Raw genomic sequence first — 27284 nt, 5'->3', positions numbered from 1 at the left:
GTCTGTGTGATATTAGTGCGCTGGCTAGAGTCGATTCTCCTTTAACCTTTGGTTTTCTTCTCTAAAACCAGGTTAACGACTTAAAGATTTCATTGGGATTGTGAAGCCAGACCGATACTACTTTTATCGTTGTTGTGTGACTTCCATATCCCGGTGGAACTTCCAGCTTGGGATTGCATCTCCAGAAACAGTGTGACCAGTCACGTTGCACATGTCACGAATTGAAGATAATGTTTCTTCCACCCGCTTAACCAACGCAAACCGGCTGGTGATATTTTTGGTTGTTGGGATATGTTCATACCTCTCCCATGTTCGGGTAGACAACTCTGCATACTTAGTTGGTACACTGAAGCCTCCGATCAGCACATGATCTTCATGAGGATTCAAAAATGGAGGGTCGAAAGTGACGCCTGCAACTGATTCCGCGACCAGCAGGGATTCATTGGCAACAATCGCACCTGCAGCCGTGGGAGCGTTTTTCGTCATCTGAAACATAACAACATCTTCACGACGATCAAACTCCATCTCTGGGTTGCTAGCAGATACGAATTCCATGATTGGAGACAAAACCACATCTTCATCACGACGAATCTCCATCTCAAGGTTATCTTCAATGGCCTCTTACTGTGATAACACTGATTGAGTATTTATTCCGAATAAATAAATGGCCTAAAAAATAAGGATGTGAAAAACTCACCAACTCATTTGTGGGACCACTGGAAGAAGACTCGATGTTGTATTCAGAAGTGCTCCTCTCGCCACCGGATCTCGAACTTTCTTCCTCTTCGGATTCTTCCTCAAGAGATTCAGTCTTGTCATCTCCTTCCTCAAGAGGCGCCGTCTTTTGGCCGTGGGAAAGTCTGGCAAATATATTCGAGTTGTCAAGACCCTGAGTCAAAAAGAAAAGAAAAAAAATAGGAGTCAGTGACGAAATGGAAAATTTGTGTAATTCAGCCAAGTCAATGAGGGAATCATACACACCTGCGTGTTGAAAGAACTGAAAGTCACAAGAGCCGTCGAATCCGATTGGGAGCCACTTGCACGACTTTTCGACCTTCGCTCCTTTTCCTGGGGACTGTCTGCATCCGAGATAGAGGATTTTCGCTTGCATGAAGGAAGCTGTTTCAACAATTTATGCTTTGCTAGAACCGCATAGGAAGGTTTTCCACGTGGGTTTGTCACAACATCCTGCACAAATTGATGAATGGCGAGAAACTCATCTTTCCAGAAGACATTATATTTGGGAGTCGTCACAGGTTTTCGCTCTAAGAGCAAGAAGGGGAGACTTTTATCCGGTGCAAAAACGCTGTAATCAAGAATGGCGGGTAGCAATTTATCTGGAGCTGTCAGTGGGCGACAGAATGGGACTCCCTGATCAAAGCCCATATGTCGAGCAGCCCTGTCAATGTTGTAAGAGACTACTCCACAAGATCCTCTCAAAAAGATGGCACATACCCAGGTATACAGCTTCGCAAGAACACAGTTTCTCCAATGCTCATATTCCCGTCAGCAGAATGCAATATCACGTTCGGTGCAGAAGCAAAAGTGTCTAGTTGAACTATGGAGGCATGGACCGGATCCCAAGGACGAAAGTTAACTGCATACGCGTTGTCAAGAAAATCAATGAGCTTTGAGCCAGGTTTTGGACGCCTCTCCAACCAACGAAGTATCCTAGAACCGCCATATGTATCAGGAAATGAGGTTTTCGGGTTAGGAGCGTAATTTTTGAAATGCTCCCACAACCATGCTTGGAGAAAGGAGACATGGACATACTAGTCTACTTTCATGTACCCATTAGAGACGTACATGTCTGCTACTAAGTGATCCATATGAGTGTACAAAGAGCCAAGAAACAAACTGCCGATGGGAAGAACAACGCCTTTTGCTAGTTTGATAGCAAATTTGATGAGCTTCTGCCTTATCTTCTTCTTGCCAGAGCCATCATCAAAAATGTCTCTGGATAACCACAGAACTAAAAATGCAGCAACATGGAGTATATCATCCAACACTTAATCCAACTACGGCTCATCAGGGAACCACTCAGACACCCACCAATTGTAGAAGCACTTTTCCTCATAATTCTTTCGAACATATCTTGTTGCTTTCGTGGCCAGAGTGGCATGTATTTCTTCTTCTTCCTCATACAAGACAAGGTCAAGTTCCCCAATTATTGGAAGACTCAACAGAACGGCTACGCTTTCCAAAGAAATAGTCATCTCACCCCATCTACATATAGCCGCGTGAGTGTCCGGACACCATCTGGAGATGAAAGTAATCAAACCTGGAGCGTCTTTCCTGATTTGAAGTGTTGTATAAGCCATGACAACATTCATGATTTGCACCCCAGTCAGATTAGCTCTTACATGGTCTCGACCATCATGAACTTCATCCATTTGTCATAAGAGTGCATTGGACTATGACAGATTTTGAAGTCTATGGGAGAATCCAGATACTCTTTCTTTTGAAGGAAAAACCTCATTATACGCCCTGGATAGACTGATTGCACTTCTCCATCATTCTCTAAATCAGTCAGAAGAGCTGCCACGAATTTGGGATGGGTCCTTGTAACCGTAGCAAACTTCGTAAAAAACTCATCATCTGTGTTCGGCTTGGAGTTGTTAGCACTTCTCGATGCGGCGGCAGAACTACTTTCAGGTGACTTCTTAACAAAATTCCTTATGATTTTAAAGTAACTACAACGAAGCAAAACAGAAGAGTTACTACTTTGGAGAAAAACGTGCATGAAGGTTTTGCCAGAGTCAAGTACGATGATTGATTAATATTTTTGATTGTCGTTGTTGTAGTAGTAAAGATTTGAACTCTAAGACTTGTGAAGATTAATTTTAAAGGAATAAAATAGAAAGTTACTGGGTCTAGGATTCGGCCAAACTCATATCAATAGGTTCAATTTTTCATTCTCAAACAATTATCGCTCGACAAATAAAACAACATTGACTTTTATTCTTGCCAAGGTAGATTCTCCAAACATTAATTATAAATCGTAAGCATGGGACATCAAACATCTAAGCAAGCATGACCCATATAATAAAATAATAACTAATTTTTTCAAATCATAATTCTATTTTAATTAAGTGCACAAGTCAAATAGAAAATAAAACAAATTCACCCAAGTATGCAGTCTGGCTTCCTTCGTTGTCCCAGTGATGGGGTCTAGCTCATCATGTTGTTGGAAACACGCTCAAAAATCATTATTATTGCTCAAAGGGTGTTTACAAATGATGAAAAGGGAGAAATAATTCAAAACCGGGTTTGTAACAATTATATTTGTTACAAACCAGAAAACTACGACCCTCGGCTGTGGGTCGTTACCACTGTAGCATATAAGACTGTCTTGCCACTTCGTATTCAATGTAGCATTAACGACTGCTTGTGTGGGTCAATGTTCTTCGTTCTTCACTGTTTTTCTGCTGCAGATTTCTCTGCAGCAATTTTCTCGACTCTGTAGCCTCCCCCCATCTGTGAACCCTGTAATGCCTTTTTATATCCAACTACACCTCCAAATTCCTGAGTAAATGTGAATATCTTCTCTTTATTGCTCCCGGGAATAATTTCCTTTCTTTGCTGTTTCACGCATCTATTGATGTCGACACCTCCTCATCCATGCTGGCGTTAAACAAGCAGCATCCACGAGCAATTCTTCCAAAATACACCCTTCATTAAAACAGAAAATATCTCTGGTTTATTTTCTTCCCTGTAATCTTCCAAAGTCAACAAAATTCCCAATATATTCTCTTCTCTGCTCGACACTTCCACACGTCTCTGAGTTTGGATAATTCAGAGAATAAAATCTCTTCCCGTGCAATACGTATCCTCCAATAAAAGAACGAATATTTGATGTCATGTTTGGCGAGATAACTAAGGAAACTTCCTTTTTCTTCACTGTATACGGTATCTAGTGGTTCACACACGCCAAACATGTCGAATACGTACTTCAGAGGGACTTGAACTCTCCAGCCACACGAAAATACCATACATATAATCGAGAATCCCAAGAATCACACGACTGCCCTGTTTTCTTCCCTTGGATTATCTAGCCAAATTCAATCGTGACAAACAATCATACCAAGCCTGTATTGGTCAAACAAGTCCAGCCGAAGAGAATTCACCGATTGAATCTCTCCCGAAACACCCAAAAATACGAACCCTAAAATATGTTCTTGATGTAAATATTTTCCCGCCAATTTTCAATTTCAAATCGTGGAAGATGAAGGTGCCCCTTAACCGTCTGTGGAGTGTAACTAGCAGGTGTCTAACTGAGGTGTCCCTTATCAGTTGAGGTGCCCCTTATCAATTGAGGTGCCCCTTAACCAACAGTGAGAGTCCGAATAACACGTGTCCTCCGGGGTCCAAAAACCACTTTTCGAGCAACTTTTTCCATAAGAGCTTATTTCACAAAAACACCTACAAAAAAGTTTATTAGTGATAAAATGAGTCCCAGCTAATGCATTTATGGGTGAAAATGTGTCGCACTTTCGTGCTCATCAATGATCAAAAATCCACGACAAGTTTTCTATGAGAAACTTTGTTTGGTCACAAGTCGTAGCACGCATAGCCAAAAGGAACACGCATAGCCAAAGGAGTAGGGACTGATACTCGCTTCAACAAGCCATGTTTTGCCGCCGGAAAACGCGCCCCTAGCCAAAACCGTGTCTCGCAGCGGGAAGTATACTCTCGGACAAAGGAAGAGTGTGTCCCACCGTGGAAATTGTATGCACGGCCACAAAAGGAAAAGGGAAACCCTAAAGCTAAGTTTTCATGGGAAGAGAATTAATGGCAGCCACCCGTCCGTGCACGCCTACTTTGCATAATAATTGGCTTCCTTACTATCAATGTGATGGCTAATATTACTACAATACTGCTAACAGAGAAAAATCATTCGTATGGAAGTATTTCTACGAGCTTATGGAATATATGCCTATGGCTAGGGTTTACACCAACAACAGAGGAGCAAAACAAAAAGAAGAAACACGGAGATAAGTACCTGGAATATGCTCGCCTGCTTTATTGCTACCACTCTGCCGCTAACACCAAGACGTGGAAACAAAGTCAATACTACGAGGTTAAGAGGATAGGTGACGCCTTTTATAGGCATATCACCTTGTGGAGTTCGAATGGAGGAAGGTTTCTTGTTTTGGGCTATACACGGAAAGAGGAAACCGGATCCGCGCTGGCAAAGCTCCATGGGGCCAACAGGCCGCGGCTAAGCCAGCACCAACAGTCCACGCCCTAACCAGCAGCGTCATTCACCTTTCTGTAGCCAGCAACGCCATCTTCTCCGCTCCACAACCATCCAAAGCAACGCCGTCCATCTTTCCGTATCCAAAGCAGCGCCATCTTATCCGCTCCACAGCCAGCCAAAGCAGCGCCATCCACCTTTCCGTAGCCAGCCAACGCATGTTCCGCATACCAAACTGCAGTGCCACCTCTGCCGACAAGTAGCCAAAGTCGCAGCGCTGACGCCAACACCCCATGGCCAGGCCGAATTTATGCAAAGTCGCCAATGCAAGGATCACAGAATCTTCATGCCTCCTGACAAAGGTTAGCCAAATTTTCCTGACAACCTCTTCATGACTTGTCAATTCGATTTTATCCTTGTCTGTCACCATATCATACTTACCCCGCAACAATGCCACTGTTCTGAGCTAAGCAGGGGACTTAATGATGATGGTGGTTTTTAGATTAGGGTTAAAATTATAAAACCTTGCATCTGATGTGACGTTACTCTGTAAGAAACGGAGCCATGAGTCTCCACTGACATATTTATTGAGCCGTTCAATATATTTACATGAAATTTATCCAGACTGGTGCATGTAGCAACAATCCCAGATATTCTGTAAATTTTGGCACCTTGCCCATATTCACTTAATATAAGTTTCTTTGAATGCTTTCTGTGCTATGTTCCCCGGATGAACCCTTAATGTTGATATGGCATGACAATTTGTGTTCACTCGCAACAGAGTAGCACGAACTTCCAAATATCAAAGATAAGGTATTTGCATAAGGTATTCAATCAGAAAGCATGCTGCTCTCTGACAATGAACTTAAAGAACTCTGTGTCAACACATATAATTCAATCAATTACCCTGACTAATTTTCAAAAGTTAGGGTTTTGCGCCTTGCGCAGTATATCAGACCTTGCTTGTCGAAATTAAGCCTAGGAAAATAGGAAATTAATCCACCATGGATTAGTAGATGCAAAATCTTTCCCAGAATCAGAAAACAAGGAGCCACAAGATAGGAGCAGCAACAAAGGGAGGCGTGGCCATGCCTAAAGCCAAGACGACGTCATTTGCCATTGGCCACGCCCCATCCTAAACCGGCCATATTTCCCTCGACCAATCAGGTCGCCTTAAACTTGCCACACACAAATAAGTTGTGGTTGGGCCCATACTTGTCGGCCCCATTTTCCATCGACCAATCAGGTCGCTCTAAAGACGCCACACTCACACCATAAGTGTAGCCACACCCATGCTTGGCCGACCCTCTTTTCTGACCAATCAGGTTCCTCTAAACTTGCCACAGTGTTAAAAAAGGGGAAACTGCGCCAGATAGTCACAAACCCAATTGGCTTTCCAAAAACCGCGCCAACATGCCAAACATGCCATGTTGCGCCAATGAGATAAGCGGCATGCCAACATGCCACTTTGCGGCAGCATGCCAAAACATGCCATGAGTTGTGTGGGACCCAGGAAGCCCTAGGAATGGCGCCATATCATGGATACCCACGCCAATCCTTACTGCTGTGGCCGTTTCCACACCATGGCCTTGCTATAGTTCCCTTGGCACAGCTATGACACTGTTTGAACAAAAGTTTCGCCATGCCGCGTCTGCATGCCACACACACTAATTAGGGTTTCGGCATGCCAAACCCTAATTTAGGAAAAGTTACGCCAACCAAGCCAGGTGACGTTCCCCAGAGCATTGGGATTGATGTGGCAACAAGGACAATGTTGCCACGCCACATTTCGGGTCTAACACCAATGTGCCAAAACCTAGAGGCCATGTCTACGCCAGGCGCTACTTGCATCATCATGCCACTGGCATGCGCCAGCTATGTCAGCCACGTCGTTGTGCCGCACCGCACGTGCTAATTAAGGTTTCGATACGCCAAACCCTAGTTTAGCTAAAGTCGCCATACCAACTAGGTTAAGTGATTCTCCTAAGGCCTTAAGTTCAACATTAGCAACAGGGCCAATGTTGCCAGAGCCATATTTGGATCTAACACCAATATGCCAAAACAGCTGCCACGACTACACCACTGGCATGTCGCTATGCCATATGTACGCCAGACGCCACTATGCCAATGGCGCCCCTTTGCTATACAACAAGATATGGCCATAATCAATGGCCATCCTTCCTCATGAGATGCAATCTCAGCCATCCAAGTTCGCCACCAAACTGACAGACTTGTGGCAAGTTTCAGGCGACTAACCGCTTAAATCTCGTGGCCATGGCTACGCCAGACGCCACTTATACCACTGTGCCACTGGCATGCATGAGCTATACCAGTCATGCCGCAGTGCCACTGGCATACACCAAAAAAGCCATTGTGCCATTACCAGGCGCCAACAGAAGATAGCCATAATCAACGGCTACCCTTCCTCATGAGATGCAATCTCAGCCATCCAAGTTCGCCACCGAACTGACAGACTTGTAGAAAGTTTTAGGCGATCATCCAAGACGTTCCTAATAGAATCACATGTTATTTTCCTGCGGCGAGATTCTTGACTTTCCGCACATAGCAACCTGCTACACGTTTTTCATGAAAACACTCGAGACATCAAACATGTCACAAACTGGGGGATACTCATCAGGGTATTGGTTTGGCGGTTTACAGCGTACGGCGTGCAATACGCCCGTTATAAGAAAGTGTCATGAAGCGGTACAATTAGTGGCGGCAAGAAATAACGGGTGTTAACGGATCCACTTCCTTCATCATGGAAGCATGGGTTTCTGACGGTTATACGTTACTCCACTCTTCCATCACCCAATCGTTCCACTTCCTACGAGACCAGGGTACGTTTCAATATGGCTTGTATAAATAGGCTTCACCTATTTCCACCAAAAAACAAGTTTTTGGTCGGCAACAACATAGTATCCAGAAATCACCAAGAACTGATAGCTTTTCACTCTGCAAGCCAGTTCCACTTTCTGATACAAGTCATAAAACAAGCCACATCTTCATAATTAACCATTCTGGTCTCAACACTCTCTTCGCTTCCCTCCCTAAGACCAACCCTTCTCCTTCACTTTGTGACCGAAGCAAGCCCGGAACGGCCATTTCTTGGTTTAGTCCATGATTGTACAAATTGATCTCTTGAATCAAAAGTACTCCCGTGCAGTGCATTGTTTAGGGTTTAGATTCGTTTCTCATCCATACACCCAAAATTACCAAAATCAGCAGAAACAGTTTTCACCCACAAACAGTAGGGTACAAAAAAATGCACTTCATCATGTGAGACAAATTCTTAGAGGAGAAAAATGCGGGGTGGTCATGGAGTAGGTTGCCTGATTGATCTCAACACAAATCTCAATGCAAAAACCATATGGGAATTCCTAACTAACACAACACCTTGCAGGTCAACTAATGGATGCAAAGTACTAAAGGCATTCAGATTTTTGGAAGTGTAACAGTTCAACGGAACATAATACGTGGTAATCAATGCAAACAAGATATGTAGAGGGCTGTTGGTTGTATGTTGATGATGGGTCTAGAAAAACTATATGTCATGATCCTAAGCTCCCGGATTACATCAACCACTTTCTACATTCAAGTAAAAACCATTACAGTGAACTGAACACAGTGATTGACCTTATCCTTAAAGAAACAACAAGATGGATCAGAGTACTGATTGACCAAAAAAAAGATTTTCACAAAAATATTTTTATCTCACCTCATCAATACTTTTACTGCTGATAAATTTCTATGGCGATATCATTCTACTGGAGAGTTCTATATGAATATCTAACCTTTTTCCTCTAGCTTTATACATGATGAGTTCCTACGGAGAAAACTACTGAATATTTCTGATTAGCACCAACAATATGTATGTTGTGGAGAGTTGCAAACAATGGCTTAGCTATTTGTAAGAGGGGTTATTGTTGAATGCAGAATGTGCCATGATGCTTCCAAGACCATGGAATGGAACACTTATTCCTAGCATGTCCTATTGCAAAGCCTGTTCTTTTTGGAGCCCCTTTGAAGTTAAGATCAGATGTTAATCCCAACCTTATTGTAAAGCAACACATCAATAATCCTCTAAACTAGAACACCGCTTCCACGGTGGAGTGGGACGACCGAAAAAAAACAAAACAAATATTCATTTTCTTCGGGTATACATATACTACCTCTTTTTTAGGAAAAGTGATACTTTCACTTCTTCATTTTTGTCTAAAAATAACCAAATTGAAAAAGTGAAAGTTTCACTTTTCCTGAAACAGAGGGAAATTGAAAGGAAAAAGTATCTCTTTTTCTAAAACGGAGTGAAAGTATCACTTTTTCTGAAACGATACGAAAGTATCACTTTTTTTGAAACGACGTGAAAGTATCTCTTTTTCTGGAACTGAGTGAAAGTATCTCTTTTCCCGAAACGAAAAATTAGTCGTTACATAAATCAAAATATGACTGCATAATATGTATGCACCTTTTGTGATGGTTTGCATAATGGTTATGCATTCAATTTTCGAAAAGTGTGTATAAAGTGAAAGTATCACTTTTTATGAAACAAAAGTAGTACATTCTTTTATTAGTTGCAACGAAAAATCAGTTGGTGCATAACCAAAAGCCTAATGATATCCCGCGCGGTCCCTTAGGATGGTTTTATAAGCTAGCGGGTTTAGTACCCTTGGATCATAATGCATAATCATTAATAACCGTACATGACAATGAACCCGTAAGAAACCCTCAATTTTAATTTAATATAATTAAAACAACCTTCATAATTTTCAACATTTTATTAGAGGACCTTCAAACTTTTAACTCTTTTAATCTTATCTTCTTTATCTTCTTAAAACCCTCACATAATTTTTCCTGAGAAACTTCAAATCGATCATAAGATTTCCATCGGAAGATTTAGGTTAGTATCAAACTTTAAATCTCCTTCTCGTTAAGGGAAGCACAAACCAAGATATCACAATGATCAGTTCGATTTTTTTAGGTTAATAATTAAACCACCACAAGCTACTCTGTTCCTTAACAAAAAATTCACCATCAAGATCTTAGTACAACATTAACCCAATCAATACATTCGTACAAAATTGTTCATTGGTTAATGTTTGACTGTAATCGAAAAACACTATGTTGACATATTGATTCAAACCCATTAAATAATTACATCTACAATATCAAACTTATCAGAATGGAGGAATAGTTAAAAATTCTAATTTAAGATTCCATCTTGTTAAGCGTACATCATAGAGTCTTCCTCAAGACTCTCTGTTCAGTTAGTCAGTCAGCACTAGTCTATAGGCTAGTTAATCGTTCCCTTTTGGTTAGCTATAAACTCGTTCTCAATATCAGTAACAATATTTGGTTTTATCAATAACTCTGTAAATATATTTCTGAGTATAAATAAGAGTTTAATCTCCACAAGATTGTGTGGAAGATATTCACCAAGAATAGTGTTCTAAGTTGGTATCAGCTTGTCGATCCAACGCTTCTGCAAGAACCAAAACCAAAACCAAAAACAACACACAACAAAACCAAAACCCTAAAACATCATAATGGATTCAACATCAAGTCTTAGACAAATCCAGATACATCACTTGGTAACCCTCAAACACACAGAAACCAATCATCTCCTTTGGAAGACACAGTTCAAACCTATCCTCAAAGGATATGGTCTCACTGGTTTTATTGATGGCACCAAGGTAAAGCCTGCAAGAACTCTTCCTGACAGTGATGATATCAACCCAGACTTTACAGAACATGAGGCTTGTGATTCACTGCTGATTGGATGGCTAAACTCCACTCTTACACCTGAGGTGCTAGCTGAAGTTGGTGGACTGGATACGGCTAAGCAAGTTTGGGATAAGCTAGAGAGACATTTTACACCAAAAACCCTTGCACATCAGGTGAATCTAAAAAGGCAACTTCATTTACTACAGAAAGGTAATAAATCTCTTAAACAATTTCTGCAAGAAGCTAAGAATTTATTTGAGCAGCTTACTGCATCTGGATGCACGGTTTCAGATGATGAGAAGAAACAGGCCATTAGTAATGGTCTAAATCAATCTTATGACCCAATTGTAACATCCTTGAGCACTGCTGAAAATCTGACTATAGATAGCTTCTATACTCATTTACTAACCTTTGATATGCGGTTAGAGCAACAGTTACAGTCTTTGCAGCAACCTTTGGCTAATGTTGCTGTTGCAAGCAGCAGGCCTGATCAGAGGCGTTTTAACAATCATGGGAATCAATATCCATACAATAATAACCAGAACAACAGGAGGAACAACAACAACAATCCAAGAAACTACAACAACACTCAGCAGCAACCACGAGGTAATCAGGGAGATCAGGTCTGTCATATTTGTAAGAAGAGAAATCACACGGCAAATCAGTGCTGGTTTCGATATGAGAAAGGTAGTGACAATCAACGTCAACCTGCAGCAAACGTTGCTTTACCAGGTGGTCAGAATGATAATGGTTGGGTAACGGACACGGGAGCTACTCATCATCTTACTGCAGATTTGAGGAATCTCACTATACCTCATGAATATGATGGTACTGAGCAAGTACACGTTGGTAATGGTAATGCACTCAACATTTCCAATGTTGGTAATGCCTCATTCCTCTATAAGTCAAGATCTTTTGTTTTAAACAACATTTATCATGTTCCACAAATAAAAACAAACTTGCTGTCAGTTACCCAATTCTGCAAAGACAATGATGTATTTTTTGAATTTCACACTTCTTACTTTGTTGTGAAGGACAAGCAAACGGGGGAAACACTGCTGCGGGGGCTGAATAGGAATGGTCTCTACATCTTTTTGGGCATAGACATGTTAGCACCCTCAATAAAGCCGCAAGCTCATGTCTCCTCTACTCTACCACTGTGGCACCAACGTCTGGGTCACCCAATGTTGCGTACGGTCTCCAGAATTTGTCATCAATATTCAATTCCTGTCTTAAGTAATAGTTTTGATTTCTGTCACTCCTATCATGTTAGTAAAAGCAGGAAACTGCCTTTCTCTCTTAGCAAAACTGTTTATGACAAGCCTTTAAGCTTGATAGTCTCTGATATTTGGGTTTCACCCCAGCTGTCTAGACTTGGTTATCGTTATTATATTCTTTTTATGGATGTTTATTCTCATTTTACATGGATATATCCTCTTTTCCAACGTTCTGATGCATTGCATACATTCATTCTCTTTCGAAAGCAAATTGAAAATCTTACAGACCATAGCATTAAGGTTTTTCAATCTGATAATGCTCTAGAATACAAAATATTCACATCTTACCTGAATGCGTCTGGAATCCAACATAGGTTTTCTTGCCCACATACTTCACCTCAGAATGGAATTGCAGAACGTCGCATACGTCATGTAACTGAGTCGGGTTTAGCTCTATTGTTTCATGCACACATGCCTCAGTACTTTCGGGCTGATGCATTCTCTACATCTTGCTATCTCATTAACAGACTCCCGAAATCCAAAACTGAGAATATTACTCCTCTTGAACTCCTATTTAAAAAGCAACCAGATTACACCTTTCTAAGAGTTTTTGGATGCTTAGCATATCCCTTCCTTCGCCAATACAATAAACATAAACTTGAGCCACGTTCACTTCCATGTGTTTTTATAGGATATAGCAGTGCACACAAAGGTTACATGTGTCTGCATCGTGAAACAAATAGAATCTATATTAGTCGTCATGTTCGTTTTGAAGAGAGATCATTCCCTTTCATGCCTATTCCACAGCAGCTGCCGTCGTCTTGTTCAGGTATAAAGCCCACTTGTACTAGTGTACTGTTTTCTCATACTTTTAGAAAACCAAATCTCTCAGCAGCTCAAGAATCTGGTACTCAGCACTCACTTGTTCACAGTGATTCACCTGCTAGCCTACCAACAGTGTTGTCTACTGAAAGTGCATCTTCATCTGCTCAAGAATCTCCAGTTTCTACAGCGCAGGATATGGACCCACTCAATGTTACTCAGGAAAACTCAAGAAGCTATTTAGACTTAAATCAACATATACAACACAATGTTCAGCACGAAGTTGAACAGCCTATGCAGCAAGTTGCAGTCATTCATCCCATGGTTACAAGGGCTAAGGCAAGTATCTCAAAACCCATTAAAAAATTGTGCTTGACAGCTACGAAGTATCCTTTTCTTGAGTCTGATTTCATGGAACCAACATGCTTTTCTACTGCGAACAAAGATCCACAGTGGAGGAAACCTATGGATGATCAAATCAATGCTCTCATTCAAAATGGTACGTACTCGTTGGTTAAGTATGAGCCTGGCATGAATGTAGTTGGTTCAAAATGGGTATTCCGTGTTAAGAAAAACCCGGATGGGAGTATTGAAAGACGCAAAGCACGTTTGGTTGCAAAAGGCTTCAATGAACAGGCTGGTGTTGATTACGGAGAGACTTTCAGTTCTGTTGTAAAGCCATGTACTATTCGTCTTGTATTGTCACTTGCTGTGATGAATCATTGGCAGCTGAAACAATTGGATGTTGAGAATGCCTTTTTACATGGCAGTTTGGAAGAAGATGTCTTCATGACGCAACCGCCTGGATATGTAGATCCAAATTTTCCCAATCATGTTTGTAAGTTGCACAAGTCGCTTTACGGTCTTAAGCAGGCTCCCCGTGCTTGGTTTTCGAAGCTCTCCAATCACTTGTTGCATCTTGGGTTTAAAGCATCAATTTCTAACAGTTCTTTATTTATACTGCTCTCTGACTCTTACACAATTTATGTGTTGGTATATGTTGATGATATAATAGTCACAGGGTCGAATCCAAGAATGATTACCAAGCTCATTGCGGATCTCGGAAAAGCCTTTGCTATAAAAGACATGGGTGATTTGTCGTTCTTTTTGGGTGTTGAGGTTCTCAGGCGAGGATCAGAAATTGTTTTAACTCAGCGCAAGTATGTAACTGATATTCTGCGTCGAACAAGGATGGATGGTGTTAAACCAGTGACGACACCTTTAGCCTCAAATGTCAAGATTCAGAAAGTTGGCTCAGAAAAGTTTGCAGATCCAACATTGTATCGCAGTGTTGTTGGTGCACTTCAATATTTGCATCTGACACGGCCTGACATTTCAGTGGCAGTTAATAAAGTGTGTCAATATATGCATGATCCGTTTGTGGAGCATTGGGATCTAGTGAAAAGGATCATCCGTTATCTGAAACATACTATTGACTTTGGTTTACATCTGAGATCGTCCAAGGAGTTCTCTTTACATGCTTATTCTGATGCGGACTGGGCAGGCAGTTTAGATGACAGAAGGTCTACAAGTGGGTATTGTGTATACTTTGGTGGGAATTTAATCTCATGGAGTTCCAGAAAGCATAAGACTGTCTCTCGGTCGAGCACGGAGGCTGAGTATAGGGGTGTTGCAATTGCAACCTCTGAAATTATTTGGATTCAGTCATTACTTAAGGAACTAGGTATTGTTGCAACATCTCCAACATTGTGGTGTGATAATCTTGGTGCGACGTATCTCACTGCAAATCCTGTCTTTCATGCACGAACTAAGAACATAGAGATCGACTATCATTTTGTGCGGGAGAGGGTAGCTGACAAGCAGTTACAAGTGCGGTTCATATGTTCTAAAGACCAACTGGCTGATATATTTACGAAGGGGCTCTCTTCTCCTAGGTTTCAGTACATACGAGACAAGTTGCACATTCGTCCACTCAAGCACAACTTGAGGGGAGGTGTTAAGCGTACATCATAGAGTCTTCCTCAAGATTCTCTGTCCAGTTAGTCAGTCAGTCAGCACTAGTCTATAGGCTAGTTAATCGTTCCCTTTTGGTTAGCTATAAACTCGTTCTCAATATCAGTAACAATATTTGGTTTTATCAATAACTCTGTAACTATATTTCTGAGTATAAATAAGAGTTTAATCTCCACAAGATTGTGTGGAAGATATTCACCAAGAATAGTGTTTTAAGTCATCTCAATGAATTGGATTTTTGATTCTTCCTTGTTAGTCTCAAAGGGTTTTTAGTTTCCTTGATTCTGGTAATATTTTTTAGGAAAATGGAGAAAAATGGAGATTAGATGACACCTTGAAGAAGGACAAGAACAGGACAGAGAAAAAGAAGAAGCAGCCGGAAGAGAAAGGAAGAAGATAGTTAAGAAAGTTGACTCCATAATAAATATCGAACAAATTTGAGGACTTGACTGTATTCAAACTATTACAGTTGTAATCTAACATTGTTTAGAATCCGACGGTCGCTGACTCGCTAGGTTATAACTGAGTTATAAGAAGCCGCGCGGGATAGCACGACCCTAACCAAAATATGCATGCATAATATGCTATGAATCCTTTGTGGTGGTTTGCATGGTAACTATGTATTCAATTTTCGAAAATTATTCTTAAAATAACAAAAACCTCTTAATTTTTCGTAAAAACTTTAAATTTAATGTTGTTGTTTGTACTCGTTGTGTATCTCTCCTTAAAAGTTTTCCAACGAGATAAAATTTGTAAATTCTAAGGCACAGATTTTTAGATATGTTATATTATAGTTTGATTGTCAATTATACCCCTGAAAAATAAGGTACGTAAAGAGTTATAGTATGGACTAAAAGAGAGGGATAATTGTGTCAAGTGAAAAAGTAACCATGGACACCAAAATTTTCCAATCTTTTTATCAAATCGCACATTTGTGTGAAGCTTCATTTTACAAAAAAAAAAAATGGCCATAAAAGGGACTCCTTCGGGCCCTCCGATCGATCGTCCCAATGAAGGACATGATCAGTAGTCATTCAAGGTGAGCTTGCTTATTCTGCGCTATGTGTAGGGGCTAGAAATGACAAAATTTTCCAATGTGAACAACATCATCGATTTAACTTTATACTGGTTTAATCAATGTGGATGTGGATTATCAAAGCTTGAAAGGATTAAGAGTATAAAAGATGAGAGGTCAAGTTGGAGAGCTCTCCTCGAAGATAATACCAAGATAAATATTCAAGCTCAAATTGAAGGATGCAGCACTAAGGCGCATCATCTCTGCACCCGAACTGAAGCCGAAGCTCAAGCAGCATTATTGGGATTTATCTTGCTAAAACAGCCAAACACAAGCATTTTGGCTCATACTCTAGCTAACTTTGCATTGCAGATTGGTGGTTAAACACTTAAACTCCTCCCAGCAGAAACACAAACGACAATGCCAGCACAAACATTTTAAGAGCATCTAAACAAAAAACAATATGCATAACCATTATAATTGGGAACTGTCATGCCATCATTCATATCTCGTATAACCATGAACGCATACAGGGAATGGAAACATATCTAGATAATCGAAGAGAAAACTAAAACACAACTAATTTTTGAATCTTATACTGTGGCTGGTTTCAACATTGATTCCAGATACTTCTCCACCATAAGGACCCATAGGCTTCTTCACAACACGCACTTGTCCTTTACGCCTTGTCAACCCATCCTTGTACTTGTTCTGATACTTTTTCCTAGGGTTGTTATTTTTCTTGTTTCGAAAACGAGTTAAACCTCTCTTCTTCTCCATCTCACCACTAATACGACGTTTCCCATATGCAACAACCATAGGTAGTGCTGCTGCTGAAGTTGTTGTATACACCTGAGCTTTGGCAGAACTTTTTTGTTGTCTCACCATTCTTTGGATATACTATCACAACGAAGAACAACTATATCACCCAAAGATCTCTTAACAACCGAAAGGTAAAACCCTTGCCTCGTAAAAACAAGCACAGTACGTATCCTACCTATGTTTTTCCCTTGATGGGTTTTACTTTTTGGGCCTGGAGCTAAGAACCGGAACCAATAAATCGGATCAGAACCGAACCGAGAAAGAAAACAGCACAACGTTAAACCTCGTCTCTCTTTGTAATAGGCAGAGAAGATTTTCTTTTTCTTTTTTTTTTCTCTTCTCAGCTCAGCTCAGCTCAGCTCATTGGAAAAACTAGTAGTAGAAGAAGAAGAGTGTGACTGTTATTCAATGATTCTTCTATTCTACTCCTTAAGGAATACTGAATAAGATATTTATTTTGCGAACCCTAAATCATCATCTCCGTAGCACAGGTCAGTCTCTCTTTTCTTTGTACATATTTTTTAGGGCTTCTGTTGTTGGTTGTAATAAACATTTATTCTGTAAAGTTTCCGAAATTACTTTTTGTTTGTGAACCACCAGAATGATCTAAACGGAGTTCCCCGGAGAATGAACTCCAGGAGGGTACACACGGGAGAATAAACCCTAATTATTGATTTATTGTATGCATGTTTTATTGATTATTGATGATGTTAGTGGAGTTTGTTACAATACAAAGTGGTTCATGTTTAGGTTGTTAGACACTTGAGTCGTTTTGAATAGTCACCACCAAAAATTGTATTTCAGAACCATCTAATTCTTCATTGCATTTGCTTTAGCGTTCTAGTAATCTTCAATACGGTGTTGACTAATTATAAGTGGCAATTGTGTATTACATCTTCATTCTTTTGGGGTTTGATCGGGTTTTATTTCATCAAAATGTCTGGTTGAGTGAGTTACTTGTGTATTCTACTTTCATCAAGTTAATACATCCTAACACCCCACGACATCTGAACACTCTATTTCTTATGAATCTGTTCATTCTAGGTTTAGCATCTAAGCAATGTCGTCACCAATGCAAGTTGCAACCCAGCATGCCCATGAGGTAGGACCACCTACACCTGCTACTGGATCATCAACAACTCTTGCAAGTCCAACTGCTGCTGTTCCAGCTCCAGGTGGGGACTCATCGCCACAGAAAGGTTCAAGTGATACTAAAAATGATGCGACGTTAGAATCTCCCCAAACAAATTCTGTCACATCACCTTCATTCTCCTACAATGCAGTTTCCAATGGTAACAGTGTGTCAGGAAATGCCGAACAACCTTCTACTCCTGTAAGTTGCCAACTTTACTTTTTCTTTCTGATTTACCCAAAACACAACACAATCCATCTTTCTCTGATTATCAGTTCATTTTCACATTAGGATATGAAGTCCAACGGACCAGGAGTTGTGGCGTCCCTTCAGCCCCCAGTTCAGACTTCGACGACTGGACCTTCATTCTCATACAACATCATGCCAAATAATACTGCTGGAGCCACTAGCCATCACTTCCAATCTAGTACGGTAAGGATCATAACAAATTAAGTTGAGAGTAAAATGGTGGTTAGACTTGTATCTTTTCTTTTGATACCTATGAGTTCATAATAAATCATGAACCTAAATTTATTGTCACCAAGGCATCAATAGACGAACTGTTCGAATCCATTCTTCATAAAACTTCACTACTGTCCTGGAAATGTGTAGAGTTCAGATTGTTTAGATGTTTAATCAGGTGAATTCTACATTGATTCCCCGCTCCACTCACACTGATATGTTTTCTTTGCTTGTTCTTGGTTTCCTTTGCGTTACGGCTGTGTCACACTGGCTATCCACATTGGCAATAGAATGAGCATATAGATTGCAAAGTGCCTCTCTTAGAGAATTTTGGATTCAGAAGATTTACAAATCTACGATCTCCCTGCGGAAAAAAATTGTGTCATTTGTATAATATTTTTTATGGGCAACTTCAAGGCCATTCATTCAGGTAACTTTAGAAGTGGCTAGAGTATACTAACTACTGGAACATCCTTCCAACCTCCGGACTTGGTCATCCTGGGTGTCTTAATCTACTTGGCTATAAGTTACATAGATCCAGAGCCCTCTTCTGGACCTGCTCCTAAGGCTTGAAGGGCCCCCCTCTATTGCAGTCATTTCTTCAGTTTGATGTCCCACTCGAAAGCTGCAGTGAATCACTGAAAACCATAATTTTTTTGGTTAGATTAATTGTCCTCCACACCATTTAAGAGGCTCTAACCTTGTTAACGAGGGATTTGTTTCTTGTCTGTTAAGGCTAACTCAGCTAGTTGTGGGTTTCTTACTTTCTTATGACCCAATTATAACCCAATATTGATACGCTTACTTGTTAGTACTTCTTTTGTTAACTGAAAAACACGGCGAAGAAGTTCTGGTGTCATATATGGATCATAAACCTGGTGTAGCTCATGTTGTCTGAGAAAAATGCACGCCTTGTAGTTATATAGATGCTTTGCCAATTGTTATTTTTCATTTCTGGAGAAGTTTTATGCACGGGTTAGCTCCGACTGTTTCAGAACGATTGAACCAATTGGACGATTGGGGATCATCTAACCAGAGTTGGACTCTTGCTCTGTTCTACTGTATATTGTTTTGGCTTAAATGCTCGCGGACATGTAGAATGCTGCGTGTTGGTTGTTTGTATGGATACATGCTAAAAGACATGTGTTCCTCGTTTCGTTGCATTCTACTTGTCATCACTCATTTTATTTACTTATTTTCAATTTCTTCGTTGATTGCAGAATACCTTATTTGCAGCCCCTCAAGAAGCTCGGACCGCCACATCTGCATCACCTAATTCCCAGAGTCTGCCTTTGCGTGTCCATCCTTCAAGTTCCTCAATGTGGATGCCTACTGCCCCAGCTTTTCCTGGACGCCCTGTCATGCCCGGCACCCCCTCAACTTCAGATCTCTCAGGAATTCCTCCATCTGTGTCGCCATCTACTTCTTCATCTCCTGCACAGTTCAGACAGCTGACGCCACCTACTACTCATATTCCATACAATTCAGCTGTTCAGCAACACTTTCATCCGCCTTATGCATCTCGACCTGCTATGCCTTTACCCCATCAAACACCTTGGTTGCAGCCCCCGCCTCGTGGTGGCTTTCAGAATCCTCCTTTTTTACCTTACCCTCCTGTACTTCCCGGGCAACATATTATGCCTATTCGTGGTGTGAATTTGTCTTCTGGAACCTTGCCAGATTCACAGCCTCTTGTGGTACACCCACATGGACCTCCTGGAGGGATCTCTCTATCTTCTACTGGACCTGCCCAATCTATAAGCAGATCAGGGATGCAAGCTGAATTACCTCCTCCAGGAATCGGTATTCTTGAGTTTCCAAGTCGATTTCTAGCTAATTAAATAGTGATGTAACATTTTGATTAATCTTGCTTGGGGTGTTGCACAGATCACAACAAGCAGATGAACGCTGATGGAGGCTCTATCAACACCCAAGAAGATGCGTGGACTGCACACAAGGCTGAAACAGGAGTAGTGTACTATTATAATGCCATCACAAAAGAATCCACATATGAGAAGCCTGTAGGTTTTAAGGGGGAGGTACATAAAAGGATTTGTTTGTGTTAATTGTACGTATTAGTCTAAATTTGCACAATACATACTTAACTGCTTAGGTATTTTTTAATACAAAAAGTTGTTTTATTAATTCAAAATTGTACCCTGTTCATTTTCAATGTCCAGAATCTTTGTCCATTCAGTAGAACTTACTCCTATTGGGTCCAATTTTGCAGCCTAATAAAGTGACAGTTCAGCCAACTCCTGTTTCATGGTAAGTAAACATTCTCTCTCATTAGTCTTCGAAAATAACTTTGTGAAAAAATAGAAACTTCTGTCTTTTTCATTGGCCTTAATTAATGGTCATTTTTGATATTGATGATGCCATGCCTTCTCCATGATTTTTTTTTTTTGCGTCACATGTTATGAAATATCTTCGACTTCAATCATGTTTTTTCTTGTAACATTTTCATGCTCTGATGCACTCAGGGAAAAATTGCCCGGTACTGACTGGGCGTCAGTAACCACAGATGATGGAAAGAAGTACTACTACAACAGTATAACCAAGGTTTGCTCGTTTACAGTCTATTTTTTATTTGTGAAACAATATGATCCCTTTTTATCAATAATGTTCCCTACCTAGTCTAAGTTTAAAAATATATTGTATTACTGGCATGCAATTTCCATTCTGAAACGCATTGTACTACTAGAATGCTCAAAAGTTAAACTTATTATCCTCAAATTCTAGAGCTTTGATAAGGAATGCTATCTTAAGAAGAGATTAAGCACTAAATTGTATTTTTGTTGCACCTTGAATTAGGTGAGCTACACTTGAGACCTAAACGGATGAGCAACTTAAAACTTGTGAATCATGATTATATCTTGCGTTAAATTTGTAAGAGGATTGAAGTAACATGAGCTTTTAACTCGTCGACTGAGCTGCTACTGATGACCAAATATGAAATTCACATTGGAGTCTGGAACTCTTTTTCTTATCTATCTCTCTCTATTTCAGGTTAGCTGTTGGCAAATACCCAGTGAAGTGACAGAATTGAAAAAGAAACAGGATGAAGACCTCGTTAAAACAAGTATGCTATTGGTGCAAAATGCTAATTTACCTGAGAAAGAACCTGCCCCTTTTACTCTGAGCACTCCTGCCATTACTACGGGAGGTCGGGATGCTACTGCATTTAGACCATCTGCACCTGGAGCGTCGTCTGCTCTGGATTTGGTTAAAAAAAAGCTACAGGATTCCGGTGTTCCCGCTGCCTCTTCTCCTCTTCAAACTTCCTCCATACCTGCAGCATCAGATGTTAACGGTTCTAAACCAGCTGATGCGGCAGTGAAAAAGAGCCTGGGCGAAAACAGCAAAGACAAACAGAAGGATGCTAATGTAGATGAGAATATGTCAGACTCATCTTCAGACTCGGAAGATGTGGACAGTGGGCCAACTAAGGAGGAGTGTATAATGCAATTTAAGGTATCCTCTATTATTAAATTTCTTGGAAGTTGGTAACAAATACCACAGCACGTCATTTGTTAAGTTACATAGTAAATCGTTACCTTCAGTGTTCAGCTGACTCAGACCTTTATCACATCTGGTAAGAATACATACTGTCCCTCAACAACTTCCCCCGTCACCTTCATAGATGGGGGTCTGCAATTATGTCTAGATGAAGTAAATTATCTCTCTGTGCATGGGCCATGTGGTCATATGCGAAGCTCACATGCACTTCTCCTGATTTCTTATCATGACAGCTCCAGATGAAGGGATGCATCAGATCAGATGATGCTTGCTTTAGTCATATATTACTTGTGTTCGCTCACAAACTTTCTGTAGCTACTCTTTTGATTTCGAATGGAGTTTACATCAATTCTGTTTGCCTGTCTACAGGAGATGCTTAAAGAACGTGGAATCTTACCATTCTCGAAATGGGAGAAGGAGCTGCCAAAGATAGTATTTGATCCACGTTTTAAGGTTGGTTGAGTTTAAAGATTGTGCATTTCTTACTACGGGAAATTTGGGACTTTTCAACCACTGCATTCCATTTAACAGTTGGTTAGCCCCATTTACTATTTTTACAGTTGTGACAGGATGAGTTAGGAATTGATAGTTCAGCTTAATGGGATTACAGGACTACCTTGTGTACGGTGTCATAGTTATGTGGCATCTTTGAATCTTGTAACCTATAAGGTGTACATTATGACGACATTGCGCGAAATGCTTAAGCTATTGAACGAGTTAATCTGTTACTATTGTGGATTCTTTCTTTTATCTTGCTGATGTGTAATGCTTTTCGAGGAACGTTTGGCCATTTGAGCTCGGCTCTTCTGGCGGAGGAAGCTAGGATAAAGTTAGTTTGTAAACGGTATATATGTAAAGGTTGATACATGATAGTTATGCGGCATCCATGAATCTGTATCCTATATACTGTACACTCTGATGAATTTTTGTGGAATAGGAGTTCAGTTTGTTACGTTTCTTATCCGAATTTTTTTGTTCTTACAGGCTGTTCCAGGTTATTCCGCACGCAGATCGTTATTTGAACACTATGTCCGCACACGCGCTGAGGAGGAGCGCAAGGAAAAGAGGGCCGCTCAGAAAGCAGCAATAGAGAATTTCAAGCAGTTGCTCGAAGAAGCTTCAGAGGTTATACTTTGAATCATAAGGTTTCCTTGTTTTATCATGTTTTTAGTATAGTTTCATGTTCGCAGTTTTGTGTTATTAGAACCAAACCTTAAACCCTTGTTGCTCGCTGACAAAATGTTCTCCTACCAGGGTATAGATCATAAGACTGATTACCAGTCTTTCAAAAAGAAGTGGGGTAATGATCCACGCTTTGAGGCTTTGGATCGCAAGGAACGGGAGCTTTTATTGAATGAGAGGTATGCAATTTGAAGTTTCACCTCTCCAACTGCTCTGTCCACATCATGCTAGCGTTTGTATCATTATCAGAGGAAAAAATTGTTATTGCCAGTGTTCAGCATAGTTACGTAATTGTTTTCTTTTCCGAGGAAGAAATTTATTTTCAACATTATTTTCATTCAAAACAACTGCCATAGCCCTGTGTCCTTACAGGTGTAGCCAATACAGCATCTTATTTATTTTCTTCGTATCCAGCCATATGCTTATTTGTGTATGAGTATGAGTATTGCTAGGTAAAGAACACTTTGAAAATTTCTTGAACGGAGTAGTGTACCAACTCATGGGCTGAAGTAGTGTGGGAAAACATGCCGGAATCATTGCCAAAGATGGGTTTCTCGCGTCGGGTATCACATTGTCTGAGATAAAAATTCTTCACTAAACCGTGTTGTCTTAGAGTTAGTATGTAAGGAATGGTCAGAGCAGTCATCAGTCTGACTTGAAACCTAATTGAACAGGAAAAATTTCACTCTTATCTGGTCGAATTTTTTTAACCCTTTGTGCATATAGTTTCCCTTTGATTTCGTCAAGCATTTGAGGTTTCTTTTGTTCCGGTAACACAAAAAAGTGTACCTGCTGCTTGTCACAGATAAATTTCTATGCAACTGTTGTCCATATGTGAGGATGTTCATCTAAATTAAGTGTTCATCTAGTTTTTTCATTGTTCAATTCTTTAAATGCTGCTGCTTTTGGCCTTTCATGTCACATTGAATTGGTTATTTAATTATTATTTTTAATCTGCTTGCAGGGTTCTTCCACTAAAGAGAGCAGCTGAAAAGAAGATTCGGGCTGCAAGAGAAGCAGCCACTTCTAGCTTCAAGTCTATGCTGCGAGATAAAGGAGATATAAATACAAGTTCGCGTTGGTCTAGGGTGCGTATTTCTATGCACAATTTCATGGCATTCAAACTGATGTAACCTTGGATTTATGGTCCTTGTTTTCCTTAGTTTGATTCTAATGAATCTTATGCAGGTGTTTGGATGTACAATTCTGTCACTGCACAAATAGGAAGGTTTGCTTTATGCGAAATACTTGAAAATTGATGCATTAACTGTTTGAAAGGCAAACCAATTAAACAGACAACCAGAATTTTGCTTGGGAATTATTAAAAAATAATTTCATGTCATCATTTTACTATAGTAGAAGCAAGTGTTGTTTTATCATGTATTGGTTGTTCGAAAGGTTTGGTTTGTTATTTGCATAATGTTAGGAACAATTTGGTTTGTGGTATAGGTAATCTTTTTACAATAATATATATCTGCTGGAAGCCAGAAACTAGAGGGACCCAAAATTGTTTATAAAAAACTTCTTGGTGAGAATTTTTGTGTTGCGCCTATGAGGGAAGTCCTCAACTTCTTTAGCCTATTTGGCAAATAACAACATTTCTAAATTGTGTTCGAAATGTAAACTCTGGTCACTAAACTGGTCAAATCCAGAGCTAAAAGTTTTTTTCGTTGTTAATTATGTTATGCTCCTATTTAAATAGAGATATTAATATTCTTGTGCTTGGTGTAGGTAAAAGATAGCCTAAGAGATGACCCTAGATACAAATCTGTTGGGCATGAAGATAGAGAAATGTTGTTTGATGAATACATATCTGAATTAAAAGCTGTGGAAGAGGAAGTGGAAAGAGTGTCAAAAGCGAAAAGAGATGAACAGGTTTGGTTTGTCTAAGCTCTTATTCTGAACAGTTTTTATTTCAGAAAAGTTTTTATCATCGCATTTGTGTCGGTTAATTAAAGACTTGGTGAGTCATTGCATGTCTGCATATTAAAATTGATACCCTGTAGTTTGTGATTTTGCCTATATTAACTAGACATACTTGTGGCATTCCTGGTAAGGTCATATGGCTGACATCAATCTGAATATGAGCAATGGTCAAGAGGCAATATCATGGTCGTCATTGTAAAATGATCAAGGGTTGGTAATATATTTCAGCATTCATGAGATTATGAAAATGCCAGGCGATGTTCTGCTTACAATTTGAGGGTTGACCCATCCAATGTTAGTCACTAGCCAGTGTGATTAGTTTCCTATCTTAAGTGTATGTAGATCCGTAACTGGACTACTTTATGCTATAAATTGGGATCTTTTTCATCTGACATTGTTGTGATTTACAGGATAAACTCAAGGAAAGGGAACGAGAAATGCGGAAACGGAAAGAAAGAGACGAACAAGAGGTGGAGAGAGTGCGCCTTAAAGTTCGTAGGAAGGAGGCTGTTTCTTCTTATCAAGCTTTGCTTGTTGAGACAATCAAAGACCCTCAGGTAGTTTTCAAACCCTTACTCCACTGAGCTACTATATGGTTTTAATACCTGAAGATTTGTCTTCTTTCAAGTTTTTGAATTCTCTGCATCTAATTATTTGGTTGGGAGTAGCTTAAATTTTAAGAGATCCATAATGATCTGTTGGAGGTCTGCATGGTGTGGATGCAGTAAAGAAACTAGGTTGGGATGGACCACCATGCAAGCAGGTGGGAAAGAACATCTTATATCTATCTTTTTGTGCTTTCACATTGTGCAGGACCCGCATCACAGACCCTAAAAGTAAAATTTCATTAATTTAAGCTAAGTTATATTCTATGAATAATAAAAGACAACTTCTAATCTTTTGTGCATTTCTTTAGGCATCTTGGACAGAATCAAAGTCTAAATTGGAAAGAGATCCCCAAGGGCGTTATATCAACCCTGATTTAGACAAATCTGATGCAGAAAAGCTTTTTCGAGATCACGTAAAGTCACTCTATGAGGTAATTGTGTGGTCGAGTTATGTCAGCTGTATTATAAATGTTATCCGATGGCTTTTGTAGTATTTATGTTTGGTATCTCTTATGGCAGAGAACATAGTTTCTATTAGTTTTAGCGCAATAGTGGTAATTTGTCACAAGGTTTCCAGATGAATCAGATCCATGTTTGTTTATATTGTCCTACATCAAAGTTTGCTTTGATTAACAATCAGGATCACACCTCGAGGTTGTTATCGAGCAGTCTAAGTATCATTCTTTTACTGCGCTTCCTATGGAGCTTGAGTAGTGTCTTTATCTCTAGGATTATGACTCATCTAAGAGGTGGCTCATTGGCTAAATGGTTTATCCTGGGGGTTGGCCTTAATTCCATCTAAATTTGCTATTTGACCTAAAAATGTTGTTGACATTTCCAGCGGTGTGCGCGTGAGTTCCAAGTTCTGTTAGCTGAGGTCATAACTGCAGAGGCAAGTGATCAAGTGAGTGAAGATGGGAAGACTGTTCTTACTTCCTGGTCCACTGCTAAACAGCTTCTAAAATCTGATCCTAGATATTCTAAAATGCCGAGGAAAGAAAGAGAGATCTTATGGCGCCAATATGCGGAGGAAATGCAGCGAAAGCAAAAAGTGGGATCCGACTCAAGGGAAGACAAGCTTAGCACAGATGCAAAGAGTAGAAGCTATCTTGATTCCAGGAAGTCACCAGTAGGATCAAGGAGAATTCATGGGCGGAGTTAGCTACAAGGTTAAATTTCTTCCCGTCAAGTATGGTCTCATGAAGTAGCTAATGTTAAATGTTGCAGTCTTGCATGTACACAAACTTCCTGTTGACCTATTTTTCACCTTCTATCAGTTGGATTACTTCTAGATTCTTTTCCAACATTAAGTTCAGCTGTTGGATTTCCAATGACAAATTAGTCACCGTTGATGATTTCACCGTCTTTGTTCAGGCAAAATCGGATTGGAGTGAGATACCGTTGCATAGAGGGATCGCATAAGAACTTGAGTGAACCATGGTTAACAAATGCTGCGGAGTTTGAGCTTCTATCTTGGGCAAACAATTTTTATGGAATGGGTCAATTGTTCCATGGAATATGTACATTAAACATTGCAATTCGACGCAGCTTCTTGACTCTGATTCTTCTTAGGGTTCACTTGTTTTGCTGACTTCCCTATCAAGTATAGATTAGTCCTATATATATACTACAACTGTCTGCCATTCTGATGTAAGTTTACGACGATGCTAAAGTATCATCCTTT

The 27284-nt window shown here is 40.0% G+C and overlaps 1 protein-coding gene across 3 annotated transcripts; it reads left to right on the top strand.

Annotated features, from left to right (window-relative positions):
- The first annotated feature begins 17089 nt into the window (after positions 1-17089).
- LOC113299527 (pre-mRNA-processing protein 40C-like) lies at positions 17090-27162 on the top strand. 3 transcript variants are annotated; one of them, XR_003335097.1, is made up of 18 exons: positions 17090-17262; positions 17816-18104; positions 18195-18335; positions 19586-20168; positions 20253-20404; positions 20596-20633; positions 20849-20927; positions 21375-21839; positions 22254-22337; positions 22869-23009; positions 23139-23245; positions 24031-24154; positions 24798-24941; positions 25124-25286; positions 25403-25549; positions 25661-25755; positions 25909-26031; positions 26442-26461. XR_003335097.1 is itself a non-coding variant. In XM_026548559.1 (17 exons), exons 2-16 carry the CDS (start codon positions 17832-17834, stop codon positions 26760-26762), a joined length of 2922 nt encoding a protein of 973 aa, XP_026404344.1. In that variant the 5' UTR covers positions 17090-17262; positions 17816-17831; the 3' UTR covers positions 26763-26769; positions 26975-27162. The 3 variants fall into 3 exon arrangements, 1 of the variants encoding a protein (XP_026404344.1); XR_003335096.1 differs by lacking the exon at positions 25124-25286 and having other exon boundaries at positions 26442-26593; XM_026548559.1 differs by lacking the exons at positions 25124-25286; positions 25661-25755 and adding an exon at positions 26975-27162 and having other exon boundaries at positions 26442-26769.
- Positions 27163-27284: the final 122 nt, after the last annotated feature.

This window comes from Papaver somniferum, chromosome 7 (assembly GCF_003573695.1).
Source record: "Papaver somniferum cultivar HN1 chromosome 7, ASM357369v1, whole genome shotgun sequence".
Lineage (NCBI taxonomy): Eukaryota > Viridiplantae > Streptophyta > Magnoliopsida > Ranunculales > Papaveraceae > Papaver > Papaver somniferum.
This window is presented reverse-complemented; position numbering and strand designations above follow the sequence as displayed.